General features: G+C 31.3%; 1 protein-coding gene, 2 long non-coding RNA genes and 1 other non-coding gene across 4 annotated transcripts; 1 reads left to right on the plus strand and 3 right to left on the minus strand.

Moving 5' to 3' along the window:
* Positions 1-165: 165 nt before the first annotated feature.
* On the minus strand, positions 166-2361 carry LOC145972008 (uncharacterized). Its single transcript, XR_014439017.1, has 3 exons — positions 2239-2361; positions 1889-2015; positions 166-1730 (listed from the first exon to the last, which is right to left on the minus strand). It is a non-coding gene; the product is annotated as an uncharacterized LOC145972008 (long non-coding RNA).
* Positions 2362-3728: 1367 nt separating this feature from the next.
* LOC145972587 (5S ribosomal RNA) lies at positions 3729-3848 on the minus strand. Its single transcript, XR_014439224.1, has one exon. It is a non-coding gene; the product is annotated as a 5S ribosomal RNA (ribosomal RNA).
* A 5856-nt stretch (positions 3849-9704) lies between these two features.
* Positions 9705-10993, minus strand: LOC145971839 (uncharacterized). Its single transcript, XR_014438983.1, has 3 exons — positions 10637-10993; positions 10526-10555; positions 9705-10440 (listed from the first exon to the last, which is right to left on the minus strand). It is a non-coding gene; the product is annotated as an uncharacterized LOC145971839 (long non-coding RNA).
* A 5933-nt stretch (positions 10994-16926) lies between these two features.
* Positions 16927-18906, plus strand: LOC145972005 (protein OPI10 homolog). The gene is made up of 3 exons (XM_083100172.1): positions 16927-17091; positions 17918-18047; positions 18173-18906. The coding sequence occupies exons 1-3, from the start codon at positions 17062-17064 to the stop codon at positions 18601-18603; spliced, it is 591 nt and encodes a 196-aa protein (XP_082956298.1). The 5' UTR covers positions 16927-17061; the 3' UTR covers positions 18604-18906.
* The last annotated feature ends 972 nt before the right edge of the window (positions 18907-19878 follow it).

A 19878-nucleotide genomic window follows, 5' to 3' on the forward strand; every position in this document is an offset into this window, starting at 1 on the left:
TTATTATATGTGAAAATAAAATATATTATTAAAATACTATCTCACATTAAGTAATCTCACATATGCACGTGAAAACACATATATGTGTTTCCACGTGCATATGTGAGATTACTTAATATTAAACATAAGACTTATAAAATAGATTATAGGTTAAATTGTTCTTATCACAAATTTAAAAAACAAATAAAATCGACTGTATAATGTATTTTGTTGATTAGGAGAAATTCAAATATGGATATTGTGGCTCCCTGACGAAAATAAAATGTAAACCGAGCGTTAACAAAGCATGAATTGGAGAGTAAATCTAATGTAACGGAAAAGTGACGGAAGCATAAACGAAGCTATTAAAAGGCGTAAATTGAAACATCGGAATGTAAAGAAAGCGGCTATTAAGTGTTAGAAAAGCGTTAACGAAGCGTCATCAAACTCTCCGACAAGCGTGAACGAAATATCCTTCAAATGTAAACGGAGCGTCATCAAACTCCTTAAGGAACGTAAACAAAACGTTATCGAACTCTCCGACAAACATGAATGAACCCTGGCGAAAATAAATAACGGAGCGTAAGTCGAATGTAAGGAATGAGTAACAGAAGTGTAAACAAAGCTTATAGGAGGCGTAAATTTAAACAACGAAACGTAAACGAAATGTTAACGCTTCATTTACGTTTTGTTGTTTCAATTTACGCCTCCTAGAAGCTTCGTTTACACTTCTGTTACTCTTTCCTTACATTCGACTTACGCTCCGATATTTATTTTCGCTAGGGAAATATCTAATATAATTTTTAAAAAACGTAAATGAAATGTCATCAAACTTATTGGCGAATACGAATGAAATGTTTATACTCTACTATATTTATACTGTACCGTTAATATTGCACTTTACATTTTAAATAGGTAATAAACGGATTATTTTCGTTTATTCGCCAGACATTTACTTGTCCGACTTATAAAATCAGTTTAATATCTGAAGCTCCTGCATCGAGATCAGAAATTAAATTGAAGTATATCTTTAATCTTATTTGTTACTCTTTGTAAACTTTATATAATTTTCTTAACTAAACTTAAATACGAGAAAGATAGCGCATCGCACGTCGCGTAACGGTAAACAAACGAACTAACAGATCCTTGCGTGCTCGCGCAAAACTTTGACGTCCTTAAAAGTATTTCTTTAAATTGTTAAAGTGTAAGGAAAGTATTTCATACATGTTTTGTGCAGTGTTTAAGCGTTGAAGAAATGTGGATGAAGAGTTTCTAAGTCAATCAATCATTGAAGTGTATATGAAGCGTATTGGAGTGCTTCATTAACATTTTATGGAGCGTTTAGGAAGTGTAAATGAAGAGTTTGAAATGTCAATCATTGAAGTGTGTGGGAAGCGTATCGGAGTGCTTCGTTCACATTTTATGGAGCGTTTGGGAAACGTAAAGGAAAACATGAAATATTAAAGCGTAAGGGAAGCGTAACGGAATGCTTCGTACACACTTTATAGAGCGTTCGAGAAATATGCATGAAGATTTAAAATCGCGAAGAGTTAATGGGAAGTCAATGAAGCTTCTAAGAAGCGTTTATTCTGTTCGTTTACGCTTCTTTGACACTTCGAGAAGCGTTTAATTTTCACCAGGGCTGGATTATTTGGCGATGTTTTCTTTCTCATTGGCAGCGCTTTCTTCAATATAGGCAATGCGGTTTTCATCAGTCTCATTCTCGACATGCGAATGTGTTCCTAAAGAATCTAAATAATTCAGGTTTAGTTTCAATAAATGTTTGTAAAAAATATCGTATATTAATAATTATGTATTCTAAGCATTAGTTAAATTGAATGACAATTGTAAAAAAATGAATGAAATTTGTTAAATATATTGTCTCTCTTATACACAAATATGTACATACCATTTTTAAAGAGATTTCTATCATTGTCCATTATTAATTCTCTACAGTTTCTAAAACAGCCATGTGAAATTTTTCCGTCTTTATCACATCAAATAATCCAGCCACAATATCCATATTTGAATTTCTCCTAATTAATAAAATACATTATACAGTCGATTTTATTTGTTTTTTAAATTTGTGATAAGAACAATTTAACCTATAATCTATTTTATAAATCTTATGTTTAATATTAAGTAATCTCACATATGCACGTGGAAACACATATATGTGTTTTCACGTGCATATGTGAGATTACTTAATGTGAGATAGTATTTTAATAATATATTTTATTTTCACATATAATAACATACCATTAACGACATTGCTCTTTATTTTATATTGTAGCATTGCAGACTCATACGGAACGGAAAAATATCTTATCTACGAAACATTTCGATGTCGAAATGTTTTGTACGTGAGACATTTTCCGTTTCTTTTCCGTTCCGTAACAGTTCCGTGCCATGGGGAACCCGGCTACGAAAAAGCGGAACGGAATTGAAACGGAATCATTCTGATTGGTTAGCCTTCCACCTAGTTTCTTTTCCGTTATTGTTCCGTTCCGCTATTTCTTCTTTATCGAGATGCACCCTTACGTGAAATCTGAGAAACGTTCGTGACTAGATTGCTGCGTAAAAGGCTTTAGAGATCAAAGCGAAGAAGGTTTTCGTTTAATTATTTCACACCTCAAAAAGCGAAAATAACAACGAAAGACGCGAAGAATGGCTGAAATTAATTGGCAAAAATACATTGCCATCAAGGGTTCATGCAAATATATAATTTGAATGAGCCGCTCGTTGGAGCCAAAATGGCGAATGATTGCGGTACTTTGTGTAGTGACTTTAGAGGCTATTCGACATTGAACTATATGGAAACTAAACTGGAATGGGAACTGCTATTGTAAATACATAATGGCCATCACACATAAAATTCCATAAGCATGTAAGACGTAAGCGTAAGGAAATTGACCAATCACGGTTGAGTATTAGCCTCTCCAAGGGGCCAATACTCGACCGTGATTGGTCGATTTCCTTTCGCTTACGTTTTACGTGCTTATGGAATTTAATGTGTGATGGCCATAACTCGTTAAAGGAGGATTTACATTGCGTCCCAAACCCATTGTATCCAATCGGATGTCGTACACAACGAAGATATCTGGCAGCATGGGCGAAAAATAATATTGCCCAGTGCCACAACAGAAGAAGAAGAAGAAGAAGAAGGATGTCATACATCGGACATTGAACGCAATGTAAATCTTCCTTTAACGAGCTAAACTTCGGTCAGAATAAGTTGTGAAACTGGGCCTTAAAAATTTAATTTTTTTAGTGTTATGAATATGAACTTTAAAAAATATAAGAATCTTTTTAGAAGATATTTTCTGCTAACATTCACCGAGAAAGAAAGGTCATTACCTTGATTAAATACATTTAATCATATTTATACGATAATCATTTCTTTAATTATGGTTTGTTTAAATAGTAGGTAATTTAAATATAACGTATTTATTTAAAATATTTAATTATATAAAAATTTAATTAAATATTTTAATTAATATAATGATAACAATTAAATGCATTTAATCAAATTGATTTTTTTCTTGTCATTATGTAAGCATAATTAATATAGTAAATATATTAAATATAATAAAACGAAAAGTAAAAATAATAAATAATTGTGATGTGTGATACAAGACATATTTTTGAAACATATATAAAAATTATATTTCGAGAGAAATATATCACAGGCTAAATGAATAAAAATTATATCAATATTGATAATTTTTAAATTAGCAAAAAAAAGACGGTGCCAACAGTACATGGTATTCCCAAGCGGTCACCCATCTAAGTACTAACCATGCCCAACGTTGCTTAACTTCAGTGATCGGACGAGAACTGGTGCTTTACAACTTGGTATGACCGTTGACAATATTAAGTCTTTCGGTTGCTACTGATATATATATAATTTACAAATTTTTAGAATATAATTTATAAATTTTCAAATGTATTTATTCTCTTTCTTATTAAACTTGTATATAATAATTGAATATCTAAAAATATTTTTGCATTAGTATTTATTTGAATTGTATCTTGAAACAAATGAAACAATTAAAACAAATATCAATATATATAAAAAATATTTTTAGATTCAATCAATATATACATAAGAGAATAAATGCGTTTGAAAAGGACTCCGCATAAAACTTATGGAAAAATTGTTTCAGTGAAATTGTCTAAAAGTTGGATATGTTTTAGTTTATGACTTCCTGATCAAAAGTTCCAATAGGCACGGCATTTCTTAAAAAATGGATAGATATTTTTTATTATAGATGTTCAAAACGGACAATTATAGCGTTTTCGAATGGTCGGGTTTGATCCGACCCGGGGTATAAAGGGTAAGAATGTAACCATATATTCTTCAGAAGAATGACTGTGATTGGTCAATAACGTCTAGTAAACTACCCCGGAGCGATTGAACCCGACAAGTCGAAAACGCTATAAGTGAGTGAGTGAGTGAGTGTGTGTGTGTGTGTGTGTGTGTGTGTGTGTGTGTGTGCGCGCGTGTGTGCGTGCGTGCGTGCGTGCGTGCGTGCGTGCGTGCGTGCCTGCGTGCGCGCGTGCGTGCGTGCGTGCGTGCGTGCGTGCGTGCGTGCGCGTGCGCACGCATATACAGGGTGTCCCGTTTTAATTATGCACCCCGATTAACATCGCAGAAAGTAGTTGGATGATAAAATGTTTCAAAAGTTGTAGGATTCGGAAGGGGATATCTGATGGTAACATTGATTTGACCTTGAGTGAACGTGTAAAGGTCCTATGGAGTTCAACTCTGTTTTTTTAAATGGAAAAAAACATATTTACCGTCTTTAAAAAAATTTATGCCTTTAAAAAAAAACATCTATTAGTGTTTTTTATTAAATGTTTCTTATTAAATATTTATCTCAATAATATACATACAATTATTTTACATACACTCGACACCAGAATATTTTAATACGTGCAATAAATGAATTATTTCCCATTTACTCATTTAATTAAGAAAAATCTGTTTAATATTCTGAATCTCAAAACGAGGGATCCAGATTATTAAACAAATAATTTGTTCCCTTATTAGGATTCAGAATATTAAATAAATCAAGTCAGTTTATCAGAAATTAAACTGACACAAGACAAGAAATATAATTACTACATTAGTCCTTTGTAGACCTTATATCCACTTTAGATGAAAATTCGAATACGAATTAGTTAAGGGTCGGCTGGAGTGACGGGCAAACTTCGAATTGATATTGAAGACCTCACGCGGTGACAATGCGAAACTCCGGTTTCAGAGTTACCAATCTGAGAAATAAATTCTTGGTCTCTATGGCCGGTATTCATAGTCCGGCCTTATATTTAAGATCGTCTTTAGTTCATCTTCAGATAATCCATAGCCAATAAAATGATGCATACAATATCTAAAGATGAACTTAAGACGATCTTAAATACATATAAGAACGGACTATGAATACCGGCCTATGTAGAGGTGTATGTCCGTATATGTACAAACGCTATTGCATTGCTTGCGCGAACGCACCGTAGAGAAGAAAGAGAGAAAAGGATCGACAATCATGCTATCCTTGTTCCTCTAGCATATCGTTTTACGGCCAAGATATGGCCTGAAAATGCTTTTTGGCTTCTCGTGGCAGAAAGCAGTAATGTAACAAGACTAACGGGCGCCTACTTTTTGTGAATTTTATATTTGCATATATACATATGTGTATACAGGGTTTGTCAAAAGTGTGGAAACCCCTAAATATCTCACAAACGGTGCATTTTAGAAAAAAATGTTTCAGGCAAAAGTTGTTTGGTTTCAAAGGGGCCATAAGACGGTACCATTGGTTTGACCTTGAAGAGTCATTTGAAGGTCACGTGAAGGTCACTTCAATTTTTTAAAATGGAACACCCTATATATTTTTGCGCTCTTTGTAGCTTATCTCGAGAGCTTTCCAAAACACTATAATTAAGTACCTTTTCGTTAAGTACTTTTTGAGTTATGAGGCTTGAAATAATTTCTTAATTTTACATAAACCGTAAAATATCTTGTAAAATATTCATTTTTCGATTATCTTACCTTAATACTTTTACGTACAAAATAATGAGAGGAATCAATTGGTGTAAAGAAAACACATAGTTGTTTTTAAGAAAAAATATGGAATTGTTAATTGCAAATTACATATTTTTTCTTCAAAACAACTATGTGTTTTCTTTACACCAATTGATTCCTCTCATTATTTTGTACGTAAAAGTATTAAGGTAAGATAATCGAAAAATGAATATTTTACAAGATATTTTACGGTTTATGTACAATTAAGAAATTATTTCAAGCCTCATAACTCAAAAAGTACTTAACAAAAAGGTACTTAATTATAGTGTTTTGGAAAGCTCTCGAGATAAGCTACAAGAGTGTGCAAAAATATATAGGGTGTTCCATTTAAAAAAATTGAAGGTGACCTTCACGTGACCTTCAAATGACTCTTCAAGGTCAAACCAATGGTACCGTCTTATGGCCCCTTTGAAACCAAACTACTTTTGCCTGAAACATTTTTTTCTAAAATGCACCGTTTGTGAGATATTTAGGGGTTTCCACACTTTTGACAAACCCGTATATTATGTTTAAATTATAGTTAAAATTATATATGCGATTAGATATTATATGTTGATGGATAATAACAGTAGAATTATAGATAATAGGGTGAACAAATATATAATATGTAAGATACGGGTGTCTATTAGACTTGGTAATTCATTGCTTTCTCACATTATCGATACTTCGTACATCATATTAATGGTAGCATAGAGAGGTAGCGTGATGTCAATCTTTATTTGATATTATTTTTTAGCAACCGTAACCATAATTTTATAAATCAATAATGATATTTTTTTCAATTATATTGATATATAAACATATATATACTGGCACATAAAAATATTAGTAATATAAAATCGCAAGTGAGTAACACGTATAATGGCGAGGTGCAAGATGTTCAGCCTATCATCCTATAGACCAGTGCTGGGATTTACTTGCAACTTTCGGCCGGATTTCTTAGCTTACGCCTACTGTTCCCCTCTTACCGCTCGCGCCGCTCGTAACTAAGGAGCGCTCAGGAACGTGCGCACAAATGTAATGTGACAATCTATCTAAGTTCTCTTTATTGTAATTACGTTTCAAAACACAAATATTTTAAATTGTTACAGAACATATACGTAATTAATAACAGAATACTTATTTTTATTATTAATAAACAATAAAGAGAACTTAGATAGATTGCTACATAACATTTGTGACGCGTACGTTCCTGAGCGCTCCTTAGTTACGAGCGTCCGGTGGCGCGGTCGCTAAGGCGCGAGTGGTAAGAGGGGCACAGTAGGCGTAAGCTAAGAAATCTGGCTGAAAGTTGCAAGTAAATCCCAGCACTGCTATAGACTCAAGTTCGAGTCCATGTACGTTAGCAATTTTTTTGTGTAATGTTTCATTTAAAAAATATTACATTTTTTGTAAATTTAAAAATAATTTTTAAAACATCGAAAGTATATTTACTTATATATATATATATATATAACTTTATTTTTTGAATTACATTAATCTATCTTTTTAAGGTAATAAATTGATAGCAACTGTAAAACGAAAAAGATATTAATATTATAAATATTCTTTTTAAATTTATGGTTTTTCCAGAGAGAATACCTTAATATATTTTATATATATTTTTACCCTAGTAGCACACTTTATTGGAGCAATATTGGCTAACAATATATATCCAATATTTCCAATCTTGGTCCAATATTGCAAAGTAGACGCGATTTCATTTTGAGCCAATATATATAATTGGATGAATATATTATTTTCATCTTAACCAAGATTGACTAATTATACATACCCAAATATTTTTACATTGGATATAGATCAGTTTCTAATATATGACGGAATTCGCCATTAAAAAAAAAATTAACCGTCTGTGGTTAATTTATGGAGCTCTGGAGCTCCTCGCAAAAGCTAGAGGAGGTGCGGCTATAATAGTCCGCACTTTTTGACTAATAAGTCGCGACTCGTGGGACCTGTGCCGCGGCCTTATATACAGCTTTAGATGGAGTCCCACTCTCGGGTTAGGTGCTTTCCTTTTCGCCACCTAGTGGCGACGCGCGAAGCTCACATATAATGTGTGAACGTGCAATATTGGCAACACATTTATATTTATTTAGTAGCCAATATTGGTCATCATGAGCATTGCAATATTGGCAGAACACTTGCATTTTGTTAACAACCAATATTAGTTTTACATTGGGAAGTATTGGCCAAGACATTTCCAATATAACCAATATTGAGCCAAGGTATACCAATATTTTGCCAATGTTTTGTGCTACTAGGGTATATATTTCATATATTCAAATGTATTATTATGAAAAATAATTATATGCTGATTAAACTGTTATTTATAATTATATAACTATTATTTATATCTTATACATATATGCAATTATAAATAAGTAAAAATATTTTTAATGTTTTTCAAAATTATTCTTAAATTTATAAAAAAACATTTTTTTAATAAAATATATATTTAAAACTTGCTAACGTGCACGGACTCGAATTTGATTCGAGTTTACAGGATGATAGACTGAACACTTCGCTTTACGCCATTACATGTTACTCATTTACTAATACTTATATTTTATATTACTAATATTTATGTGCCTATATATATATATATATATATATATATATATATATAAATTTATATGTTTATATATCGATATAATTGAAAAAATATCATTGTTGGTTTATAAAACTATGATTATGGTTACTAGTAGGAACAAGGATAATAGCCGATTCTTGTCAATTCTTATCTGCCATTATCTTTCAATAGTCATCTGTGTACACAATATATTGGTATTTGTACCAACACAGACATTACATATATATGAAATGCAAGAGAAACAAAGACAGAGCAATAATCTCTCCTTGTCAAGCCGCCAGTATATTACCACGGAAATTTCCCCATATGTGCGTTAGATATAAATCTAGTAATATCCGCTAAAGCGTTATTTCTCCTTGAAAAAGTTATATTTTTCCATGAATTTTTTTTCAATATATTCCTTATAGAATAAAGTCGGGCGCTACAGAGCCAGATTTTGCATTTTGGCTCTTAAAAATTTATAATAAATAAAATACGCGAATTCTCGTACCTAGCTGCACCTAACCCGCTACTAGGCGCGCATCTACCATTTATTAGCAATTTTATTTTGACTTTTTATCCAAAAAATCGCTCTGTAGCGACCTGCTTGAGGTTCTACTGATTACAAATATCATAATTTTAATACAATTCTCTCTGTATTTTGACTAAAATAACGCTTTTGCGAATTGATAGTTTCCAACTCTCCGCGGGAGGTCTCCACCGTTTCTCCAGCCTAGAGACACTGTAATCAGAGACTGGACTGGACTGGACACGAGTTAGCCACTTTTAATTGGTCCGCCATTTTTAGGCTATTCCCGCCGATTTTTAAATTTATTAATAAAAAGTACAATAGAATAAAATAAAATTTTAATATTTTTTTACAATACTTTTTTATTGATTATTATTATAAATAATAAAATTATTATTATAAATAATTTACATATTATTCATTAATATTATTTATCATTAAGTAATGGATTTTGTACTTAAATAATAATAATTTTGCATTCAAATAATAATAAATAATTTTATATATTATTATTTATTATTATTTAAATGTTAAATGCATAGCCATAGATTTGCTATCATATACATTTTTTAAATCAGTTTCGTTTTTCTTATACAAAATTTTTAATCTAAAAACTATAAATCTTTTTATAATTTTAAGTAACAAATTGTGACAGGATAATATATGTTCCGCTTTTATATTTTTACATTTTTTTATTAGAAATAATTTTAAATTAGTATTTTTTATATTATTAAAATCTTTACTATAGTATTGAAATATTTGTTCTAATTTTAAAAATATTTGAAACGTTTTAATATTAATATAATATAAAGAATTTTTTGTGTACGATTTAAATTGAACGAATTTACTGAAAGAATATTTTAAAACTGATTTGGTTGCTACTGATTTGCTGCTGAACTGCTACTTAAGCAATTATTGCATATTGTGCAGGTTTTCATAATAGAATGTAAGATATATCCGGCAATATTATATAACGCATTTAAATCAAGTGTTGTCATTTTTATGTGATTATAATTATTATAATCTAATATTTCATTTCTATTTGATGTATTATCTTGCATTATACTTTCTCTTTTTTTTAGTTTTTTCGTTAGTATTCGATAAGTATTCAAGGAATCCCGATAAATATTCTCGATTATCACCATAATTGCTACGTACATATGCTTCATATACATAGCAATAGAAATTAATTTTAAATTATTTGTAAATTGTAACGGGTCAGGTGTAACATTTTTTCTTCTTATTTGAGAAAAAAGATTTTCAACACAGTCTTGAGTGAATCTAGAAGTTAAAATAAATTTAAAATTTCTTTCTTTAATTAGATACTCTGTTAAATTAATTATTGACGTAGTGCTAATTATTATACCTCTTTGTACTGGTTTCAATTCGCCTTTACCTATTTGCAGTTGAGTGAAAATATCAATAACTTCATTTAAAAATTTCATATTATCATTATATATATTTTCATCTTTTATACCAAGTGCTAAATTACAAGTTCTAGATGTCATAAGAGAAAACCATTTCCATAATGTAACCTTTTTTGAGGAATTATTGCAAAATGGAGCTGAACATCCACCCATTTTGCAATCAGTCACAATGTATATAATGTAATTAATAAGTATAATAATGAACTGATCAAACGCACGTTATGTTATTTACACGTATGTCTCATTACGTTACATTAGGTTAGGTTAGTGAAGTTAGAGAGAAATAGTTTATATATCTTTCTCTCTCGTAGGATTTAGCCAAAACATGGCGAACTTCCGGCTTGTGTCCAGTCTCTGATTACAGTGGCCGTGTTCCAAAATTACTGCCAGTACTGCAAATTCTATAGTGCACGTTAGGCCGGCGTCCCATGGAACGGAAATATTCAGCGGAACGGAAAGTGCGGAGCCAGGGCGACCAATCACAGCCATTCCGTTTTTTTTGCGGTGCTTTTTCTATGGCTGTGATTGGCCGCGTTGGCTCCGCGCATTCCGTTCCGCTGAATATTTCCGCTCCATGGGACTTCAGCCTTACGTATATTATATATTTTCAGTGCTGGCAGTAAACTGGCAGCAATTTCGGAACATGGCCAGTGTCTCTACTCCAGCCGACCCTTAAGTTTGGTGTCGCCACGTAGCGGCAAATAAAGAAACACATGTTATACATTTTCACTATGGCCCATATTCTGAATCCTCTTTTATCGATAAAAGTGCTCCTAAAAGCCTGTAGCCAATCAGAAGGCTTATATGCCACTTTTAGAGACACTTTTATCGATAAAAGAGGATTCAGAATATGGGCCTATGTTAAAATGTTGCTGTAACATTGCCAAAGTAATATTGCAAAATAATATCTCTGCAATATTTCTGCAGCATTACACTGCAATGTGCAATGTTGTAACATTGCAGCAATATTGATGCCATAGACATAGTAAGTATAGACCGAGCATCCATTGTATAAGCGTTAAGTATACGAAAAGAAAGACAAAAGATGTAAGATGAGTTTCTTTCTCTTTTCAATGCCGGAGGAGTGGGGAGCACTTCTCCTCATCTCAATAGGGGAAACGACGAACCGGCGCGAGGAGACGTCTATGGTTGATGCAAACTTCTGTATGGCACGAAAGAGAGAGAGAGAGAGAGAGAGAGAGAGAGAAGGGGGAGAGAGAGAGAGAGAGAAAGGTCAAAATTTTGACAAAATCGTTATTTTTCACTAAAGTATACCATAATTTTTACAATGTTATATATTTTTCTTATTTTTTTTAGTTCATCGACGATAGAATTTTATGACAATTAAAAACATTTTTTGTTTTTTGTTTTTTTTTGTTTCAGACAACAATTAGAAGCATTTCTTGCCAATTCACAACTTCGGTCACGAGGCACAACTATAATCATTAAATAACTTAATATTAATATCATTATTTTTTAATAAAATAATTTTTTTATATTATTCAGATATATAATAAATTATCCTTAAAGTTTTGGAAAAATCAGTTTTATTTTTAGTTTTTAAAAATACTCTCAAAGAGCATCTTATTTTCAGTGTTCTAAATCAGGTATTAGGGTGCGTCCCGATGGAGAAAGAAATAGCGGAACGGAATAGTAACGGAAAAGTAACTATATGATGGCTAACCAATCAGAATGATTCCGTTCCGCCTTTACATGGCCGGGTTCCCCATGGCAAACATTTTACAGAACGGAATGAAAACGGAAATTATGTACTACATAATGTCATCATGTATTAATATAATATAATGAATATAATGAATATTTACCATGTCGCGTTAATAAGAAAATTAATTAAAAAATAATTAATGATAATATTAATTTTAAATTTAAACAGGCCATAAGAGCTAAACGCGGATGATAGTGCGTAAGTTCAACGAGAAAATAAGTTTTTCGTTGAAACTTATTTGTGTGCACAGGGCACAAATTTTCTTGGTACGATACCAAGCAAATTTAAATAATTCTCAATTCGAGAATTTATTTAATTATTATCCCTCTTTCCCCCCTGTAATGTTGTAGGCGAGAAAAATATCGGGCCGAAAGTCGCTGAATCGGGAATCGAACCCGAGTCTTTCGCTTGCCGGGCGACTGCTCTTACCACTGAGCTATTCAGACCCTTCAACTCGGTACTTCTCGGTCGCCTACAATTATATATTAAATTGAAGAATAACGCCATCTTCCGCCGGCGTGAATTTTAAATAACTATAAGAAATTAGGCTCTGTGTATTAAAACATAGAGGGATAATAATTAAATAAATTCTCGAATTGAGAATTATTTAAATTTGCTTGGTATCGTACCAAGAAAATTTGTGCCCTGTGCACACAAATAAGTTTCAACGAAAAACTTACTTTCTCGTTGAACTTACGCACTATCATCCGCGTTTAGCTCTTATGGCCTGTTTAAATTTAAGTTTATGTTTTAATACACAGAGCCTAATTTCTTATAGTTATTTAAAATTCACGCCGGCGGAAGATGACGTTATTCTTCAATTTAATATATAATTGTAGGCGACCGAGAAGTATCGAGTTGAAGGGTCTGAATAGCTCAGTGCTAAGAGCAGTCGCCCGGCAAGCGAAAGACTCGGGTTCGATTCCCGATTCAGCGACTTTCGGCCCGACATTTTTCTCGCCTACAACATTACAGGGGGGAAAGAGGGATAATAATTAAATAAATTCTCGAATTGAGAATTATTTAAATTTGCTTGGTATCGTACCAAGAAAATTTGTGCCCTGTGCACACAAATAAGTTTCAACGAAAAACTTATTTTCTCGTTGAACTTACGCACTATCATCCGCGTTTAGCTCTTATGGCCTGTTTAAATTTAAGTTTATGTTTTAATACACAGAGCCTAATTTCTTATAGTTAGATAATATTAATGTTAATTATATAATATAATGTTAATTATTGATAACAATGTTAATTATTTTATTACACGTGATTTCAGTAAATTGCTTCACCAGGTTATAGATTATCACAGACATGTATTCGTATTAAGTTAGCCGGAAATTTTTCAGCCAACCAAAAATCTCCTTATGGAATCGTTTGTATTTCGTATGAAGATGTTTGAAGTGTGATTAAAAACGTTTGTGAGTAATTAGAATAATTATAAAAAATTAATCATTTTCACAGTATGTAGTTAGCCAACATAACTAAATATTAAAAATTCTCCTTATGAATCGTTTGTATTTCGTATGAAGAGTTTTGAAGTATAATTAATAAGGTTTGTGAGTCATTCGTTTAATTTTAATTAAATTTTTTTATATTGTGAAGTTAGCCGGAAGCTATATAAAATGGACGCCGTCCTGTGATTGGTCGATTTGCTTATGGTAAATACTAAAATTTTCTCATGTGTACTGACTTTAAGTGTAAGCAAAACGAGCAAATTTATCTCTTTTGTAACTTTTAATCCATAACTAATTTATTATTAATTCCGCATAATCGCATAATATATCATGGATCGTGGATAAGCGTAGATAATTGAAATATGTTTTTCTACCAATAAATAAGTAAATCTTTTATAATTGTTTTATAATGTAGTCATCATTCAGAAAATGATCACAATTTGTGATTATGTATTTAATTGTTATTTTATATTCGCTTTCAAATAATAAACTATATAATAATAAAATTTATATAAAAAGATGGTAATATATGTAATCCAATTAATTATAATTGACAAAATAATTTCTTGTGAAAAAATAAAAGTAAAAAATATAGAAGAATTTTTTTTATAGCTTGTATAAAAAATCAGTTTTATGCTAAGTATATTATAATTTTCTGGACTGTAGTAATATTTAATATATAATTTTTGCTATATAAATATATATTTCTGATATAAAATCTATTTCTACAGATAGTAAGATCGGCTGAGTCATGTCACAGAATATCGGAAGGCTTACATCAAAATGCGAGAGAGAGGAGATGGTATATATCAATATGAATCCATTGCTGATGTTGTAAGAGCAAAAATAGATATCTCTGTAGATTTTATTATTTTTGCATCCGAAAACTTGAAAGTTGCCCATGCCTTATCGGAAGTAAGTCTTCTTTTGTATTTTCAAATATATATAAGCGCACATTTTTAGCATATTCTTTTATGTTATCATTTTTTTTGTTAATTATTATTGATTATTATTGATTACTTTGTTAATTGACAATAATTAACAAAGTAATCAATAATAATCAATAATAATTAACAAAAAAAATGATAACATAAAAGAATATGCTAAAAATGTGCGCTTATATATATTTGAAAATACAAAAGAAGACTTACTTCCGATAAGGCATGGGCAACTTTCAAGTTTTCGGATGCAAAAATAATAAAATCTACAGAGATATCTATTTTTGCTCTTACAACATCAGCAATGGATTCATATTGATATATGCCATCTCCTCTCTCTCGCATTTTGATGTAAGCCTTCCGATATTCTGTGACATGACTCAGCCGATCTTACTATCTGTAGAAATAGATTTTATATCAGAAATATATATTTATATAGCAAAAATTATATATTAAATATTACTACAGTCCAGAAAATTATAATATACTTAGCATAAAACTGATTTTTTATACAAGCTATAAAAAAAATTCTTCTATATTTTTTACTTTTATTTTTTCACAAGAAATTATTTTGTCAATTATAATTAATTGGATTACATATATTACCATCTTTTTATATAAATTTTATTATTATATAGTTTATTATTTGAAAGCGAATATAAAATAACAATTAAATACATAATCACAAATTGTGATCATTTTCTGAATGATGACTACATTATAAAACAATTATAAAAGATTTACTTATTTATTGGTAGAAAAACATATTTCAATTATCTACGCTTATCCACGATCCATGATATATTATGCGATTATGCGGAATTAATAATAAATTAGTTATGGATTAAAAGTTACAAAAGAGATAAATTTGCTCGTTTTGCTTACACTTAAAGTCAGTACACATGAGAAAATTTTAGTATTTACCATAAGCAAATCGACCAATCACAGGACGGCGTCCATTTTATATAGCTTCCGGCTAACTTCACAATATAAAAAAATTTAATTAAAATTAAACGAATGACTCACAAATCTTATTAATTATACTTCAAAACTCTTCATACGAAATACAAACGATTCATAAGGAGAATTTTTAATATTTAGTTATGTTGGCTAACTACATACTGTAAAAATGATTAATTTTTTATAATTATTCTAATTACTCACAAACGTTTTTAATCACACTTCAAACATCTTCATACGAAATACAAACGATTCCATAAGGAGATTTTTGGTTGGCTGAAAAATTTCCGGCTAACTTAATACGAATCAGACATGATATATCTATGTAATACATGATGATATTATGTAGTACATAATTTCCGTTTTCATTCCGTTCCGTAAAATGTTTGCCATGGGGAACCCGGTCACGTAAAGGCGGAACGGAATCATTCTGATTGGTTAGCTATCATATAGTTACTTTTCCGTTACTATTCCGTTCCGCTATTTCTTTCTCCATCGGGACGCACCCTTAAGCCGACGGCACACGGTACGATTTTTCGTACTGGATTTGATAAGATTTAGTAAAATACTAAAAATGCACCAATCAGAATGCAGCATTTCTAATATTTTACTAAATCTTATCAAATCCAGTACGAAAAATTGTATCGTGTGCCGTAGGCTTTAATCAATCCCTCCTTAATCAATCATTCTTCAATTATTCTTTTTACATTCAGCTGTGATTGGTCGATATCTTACATTTTAAGGCCCAGTTCGACAGTGGCCAGTTACCTTAAGTAGTAGTTAAGTAGTGATGCCAACCACTGAAACAAAATTCGGTAAGCTATTTACAAGGTTAGATTTTGACAAGTTTACTCGTCCAATATCTTTAGCCAAGCCTCTTCTTTGTCTCTAACACTCACAGCATCAGTCCGCTTATTTTCTATTATCAATTTGTATTTTTTTATTAATGATACAAGTACCAGTTTTTCTTCATGACAAAAATTTGGTGTTCGTATACGATTTGTTTTGATATCCATTTTCGTTTTGCGATGAGGTATCGTAATGAGAACGAAGCTGAATATTAATTAAAATAGCTTGTAAATAGCTTACCGAATTTTATTTCAGTGGTTGGCATCACTACTTAACTACTAGTTAAGCTAACTGTCGAACTGGGCCTTAGGCTTACTACCTATTTTGATGAAATATACATATACATACGTTACTACGCTGCACTATTGCGCATGTGCTTGAAAATCCTACGATCATTGGTTTATGATTGTAGCTAGTGGTGGCACAGAAACGACTCAACAGAGTTGGTATAAACATACGGTGATATGTCTTGTGCCTGTAGTAATTTTCCAGCCTGTTCGGTGAGAGTACAGTAGAACGCGATAGAACAGTCTAGATGCATCGCGAAAATGCTTGGTATAATCGTGGCTGGGCGACTTGTAAGTGTAATTCAGTTAATATATCGTGTTTTACTATTGTATTTATTAATTGTAGTGTGCGAGAATTATTTCAATTATATGTGACGAGAGAAAAAAAAAGTGTAGCGTCTTTTACTCTTCTTAGGATAAAACTCTGCTTCTACTTTATCTGTTATCACATTTTGCATGCATGTTACAATTGCAATTCATTCATTTTTTATTTAATTTTATAATTTTCGTTTTATAAATACATTTTTTGATCATATTAAGCAAAAAAAATGATGAGATATATAATTACATAGACTTTCCATAGATATAATATATGAATATTTTTCCATTGATATAATGTTACAATTAATAAATAAATGAATTAAAATTAACTTTCTGATTGATTCTCTATCAATTGATCTTATGCAAACAGAAACTAATTGCAAATTTGATTATATATATATTATTGTCCGTACACTAATTGCAAAAATGCTCTGCACATTTATTTTTCTGTGTATTTAATATTAATTGTAACTGTACAGAAAACTGTACAAACCAGTATACATTATTAGTGCACACATAGTGTAGTTCACAAAAATCAATTTAAATCTTAATTATTTTAAATAACATTTATATAAGAAAAAATATACAATATTTAATGTTATAAAAGTATAGTATAGTAACTCTTTTTGTTCTGTTAATCTTTTTATTTTTATTATAATCTATCGTTATATCATTATATTAAATTCATTATTATATTTATTTTTATTCTATTTTTATAATTTGTTTGCTTAATATTTAATATATAAGACATTTTGTTTTGTTTAATAATAATAAAAACATGACTTTTGTTTTTCAGGTTCAAACTGATTTCCAACAAATTGGAGAAAACCAATTCTTAAATACTGTGCCTGATGCGGACAATATAAACCATATAGTAGTCTTTCTCACTGGCATTATACCATTTCCAGATGGCATGGGAGGTGCAGGTAGGATAAAACGCACTATTTTCTACATTTAAAGATTATAAACATTAAATTTTTCCATAAATTTTATTAAAAGTTGCAATAGAAATTGACCATTAATACAACAAACTATATAAATATATTTGTAGTGTATTTTAGTTGGCCAGATCCAAATGCACCACCCAATTGGCAATTTCTTGGGTATGTTTCAAATGCTAAACCATCAGCCATCTTCAAAATTTCGAATCTGAAGAAAAATCACGAGTTTGAGAATAGTAACGTGGGAATTTTCGGGATCGGTAAGATTTCGCATGTCGCGCAGATCGGCGTATCGGTAGAACCTCTGGCGATAATCGAGCAGCAGGCAGCTACAGTTGCTGCCACCACCACTAATACCTTTGTGGACTTCGTACAGAAAATGCTGACGAGTTTTGTGAATTATGTGACAAGTTTCACAGTGACACAAACGCAAATGACACCAAATCCTACAGAGAACTTTGTACCTTTATCCACGTTACATAGCTGGTATGAGACTTTTGAGAGGCGGTTACAGCAGAATCCGAATTTCTGGAAATCGTGATTATGGGGATTGCATGTAACATGGAGCTCTAGATCCTTTGTATAGTAAAATATTTGTGTGTATACACATATATATGTATATATACACACAAATTTTACAATAATGATCAAGCATGATTCTGGTGTTTGAATATTGTTATAAAAGATACTGAATTATCAGTGTGAATAAAAGTGAATTTGTCGCTCTTAATAATGTCAATAAACTATGATTTTGCATAAGAAGTTAGGTTTGATATTGATATATATGTTCAAGCTGTACTTTCAATATATTTCAGAGAAAATATATTAAGATAGCATTATCATATTTATATGTATTCCATTTACTTGGTCTTTACCACTTTTTCTATCAATATTTAAATTTAATTGTTGATAAACTCTTGTAGGATAATATTGAAATTAAAAATTTTTATTTTAGATATACATATATGATATTATATTACATTAAAAATTTTAATGTCATTCTCCAAATTAACAAATTTAAGCTATAAAGTAAGATATATTTATAATTTATTGTTAAGAATAATAAAAAAAAAATAAAAGTAAGCATGTTATAAGTTTTTTTGTGTATATGTGTATTATTATAATTTATTTAGCGAAAAATTTTATTTTATATTTTAATTCATGTCGACATTAACTTTTTAAAATTTTATATATATATATATATATATGGTAATTGTGCAGAATAAGGGTATCCTCACCGATTTCGCTGAAACTTGATATATTGACGTATTTTAGTCCGTAGAACATGAATCTGTTAATTAAAATTGTCGCTTTTACTTACGAAAAAAGTTATGAAGGTCTAAAGTTGACAGGTATTTAAGGTTAGGAAATCCGTCATAGCGACTAAATGTAGTGAGGCAAACATGTTTCTTGAGTACGTGCGCATGCGTTTTAGTTTATAACAGCATGAAGCTGACACACACACACGGGGGGGTGCAAGGGGGAGCTTTTGGCCCCCCCTCCCGCACCCATCCCGTCCCCCTCGCTTCGCGTGAAAGTTGCAAAGTGGAACCTCGCTTCGCGTGGAAAGTTGCACCCTACCGTAGGCACCCCTACCGGCGGGGTGAGTGCAGGAAGGTGCAACTTTCCACGCAAAGCGAGGTTTCACTTTGCAACTTTTCACGCAAAGCGAGGGGGACGGGGTGGGTGCGGTAGGGGGGGCCGAAGGCCCCCCTTGCACCCCCCGTGTGTGTGTGTGTGTGAAACATGTTCGCGTCACTACGTTTAGTCGGTATGACGGATTTCCTAACCTTAAATACCTGCCAACTTTAGACCT

This window comes from Camponotus vicinus, unplaced genomic scaffold (genome assembly GCF_025532165.1).
Source record: "Camponotus vicinus isolate PSW18456_S1 unplaced genomic scaffold, iyCamVici1.0 SCAF_5, whole genome shotgun sequence".
In the NCBI taxonomy this organism is placed as follows: domain Eukaryota; kingdom Metazoa; phylum Arthropoda; class Insecta; order Hymenoptera; family Formicidae; genus Camponotus; species Camponotus vicinus.

Excerpts from the sequence above, each read along its gene's own strand:
- LOC145972005 (XM_083100172.1), top strand. The coding sequence starts at position 17,062 with ATGCTTGGTATAATCGTGGCTGGGCGACTT. Across the intron at positions 17,092-17,917 it reads TAATCGTGGCTGGGCGACTT|GTTCAAACTGATTTCCAACA; the intron begins GTAAGTGTAATT and ends TTTGTTTTTCAG. Across the intron at positions 18,048-18,172 it reads AGATGGCATGGGAGGTGCAG|TGTATTTTAGTTGGCCAGAT; the intron begins GTAGGATAAAAC and ends ATATATTTGTAG.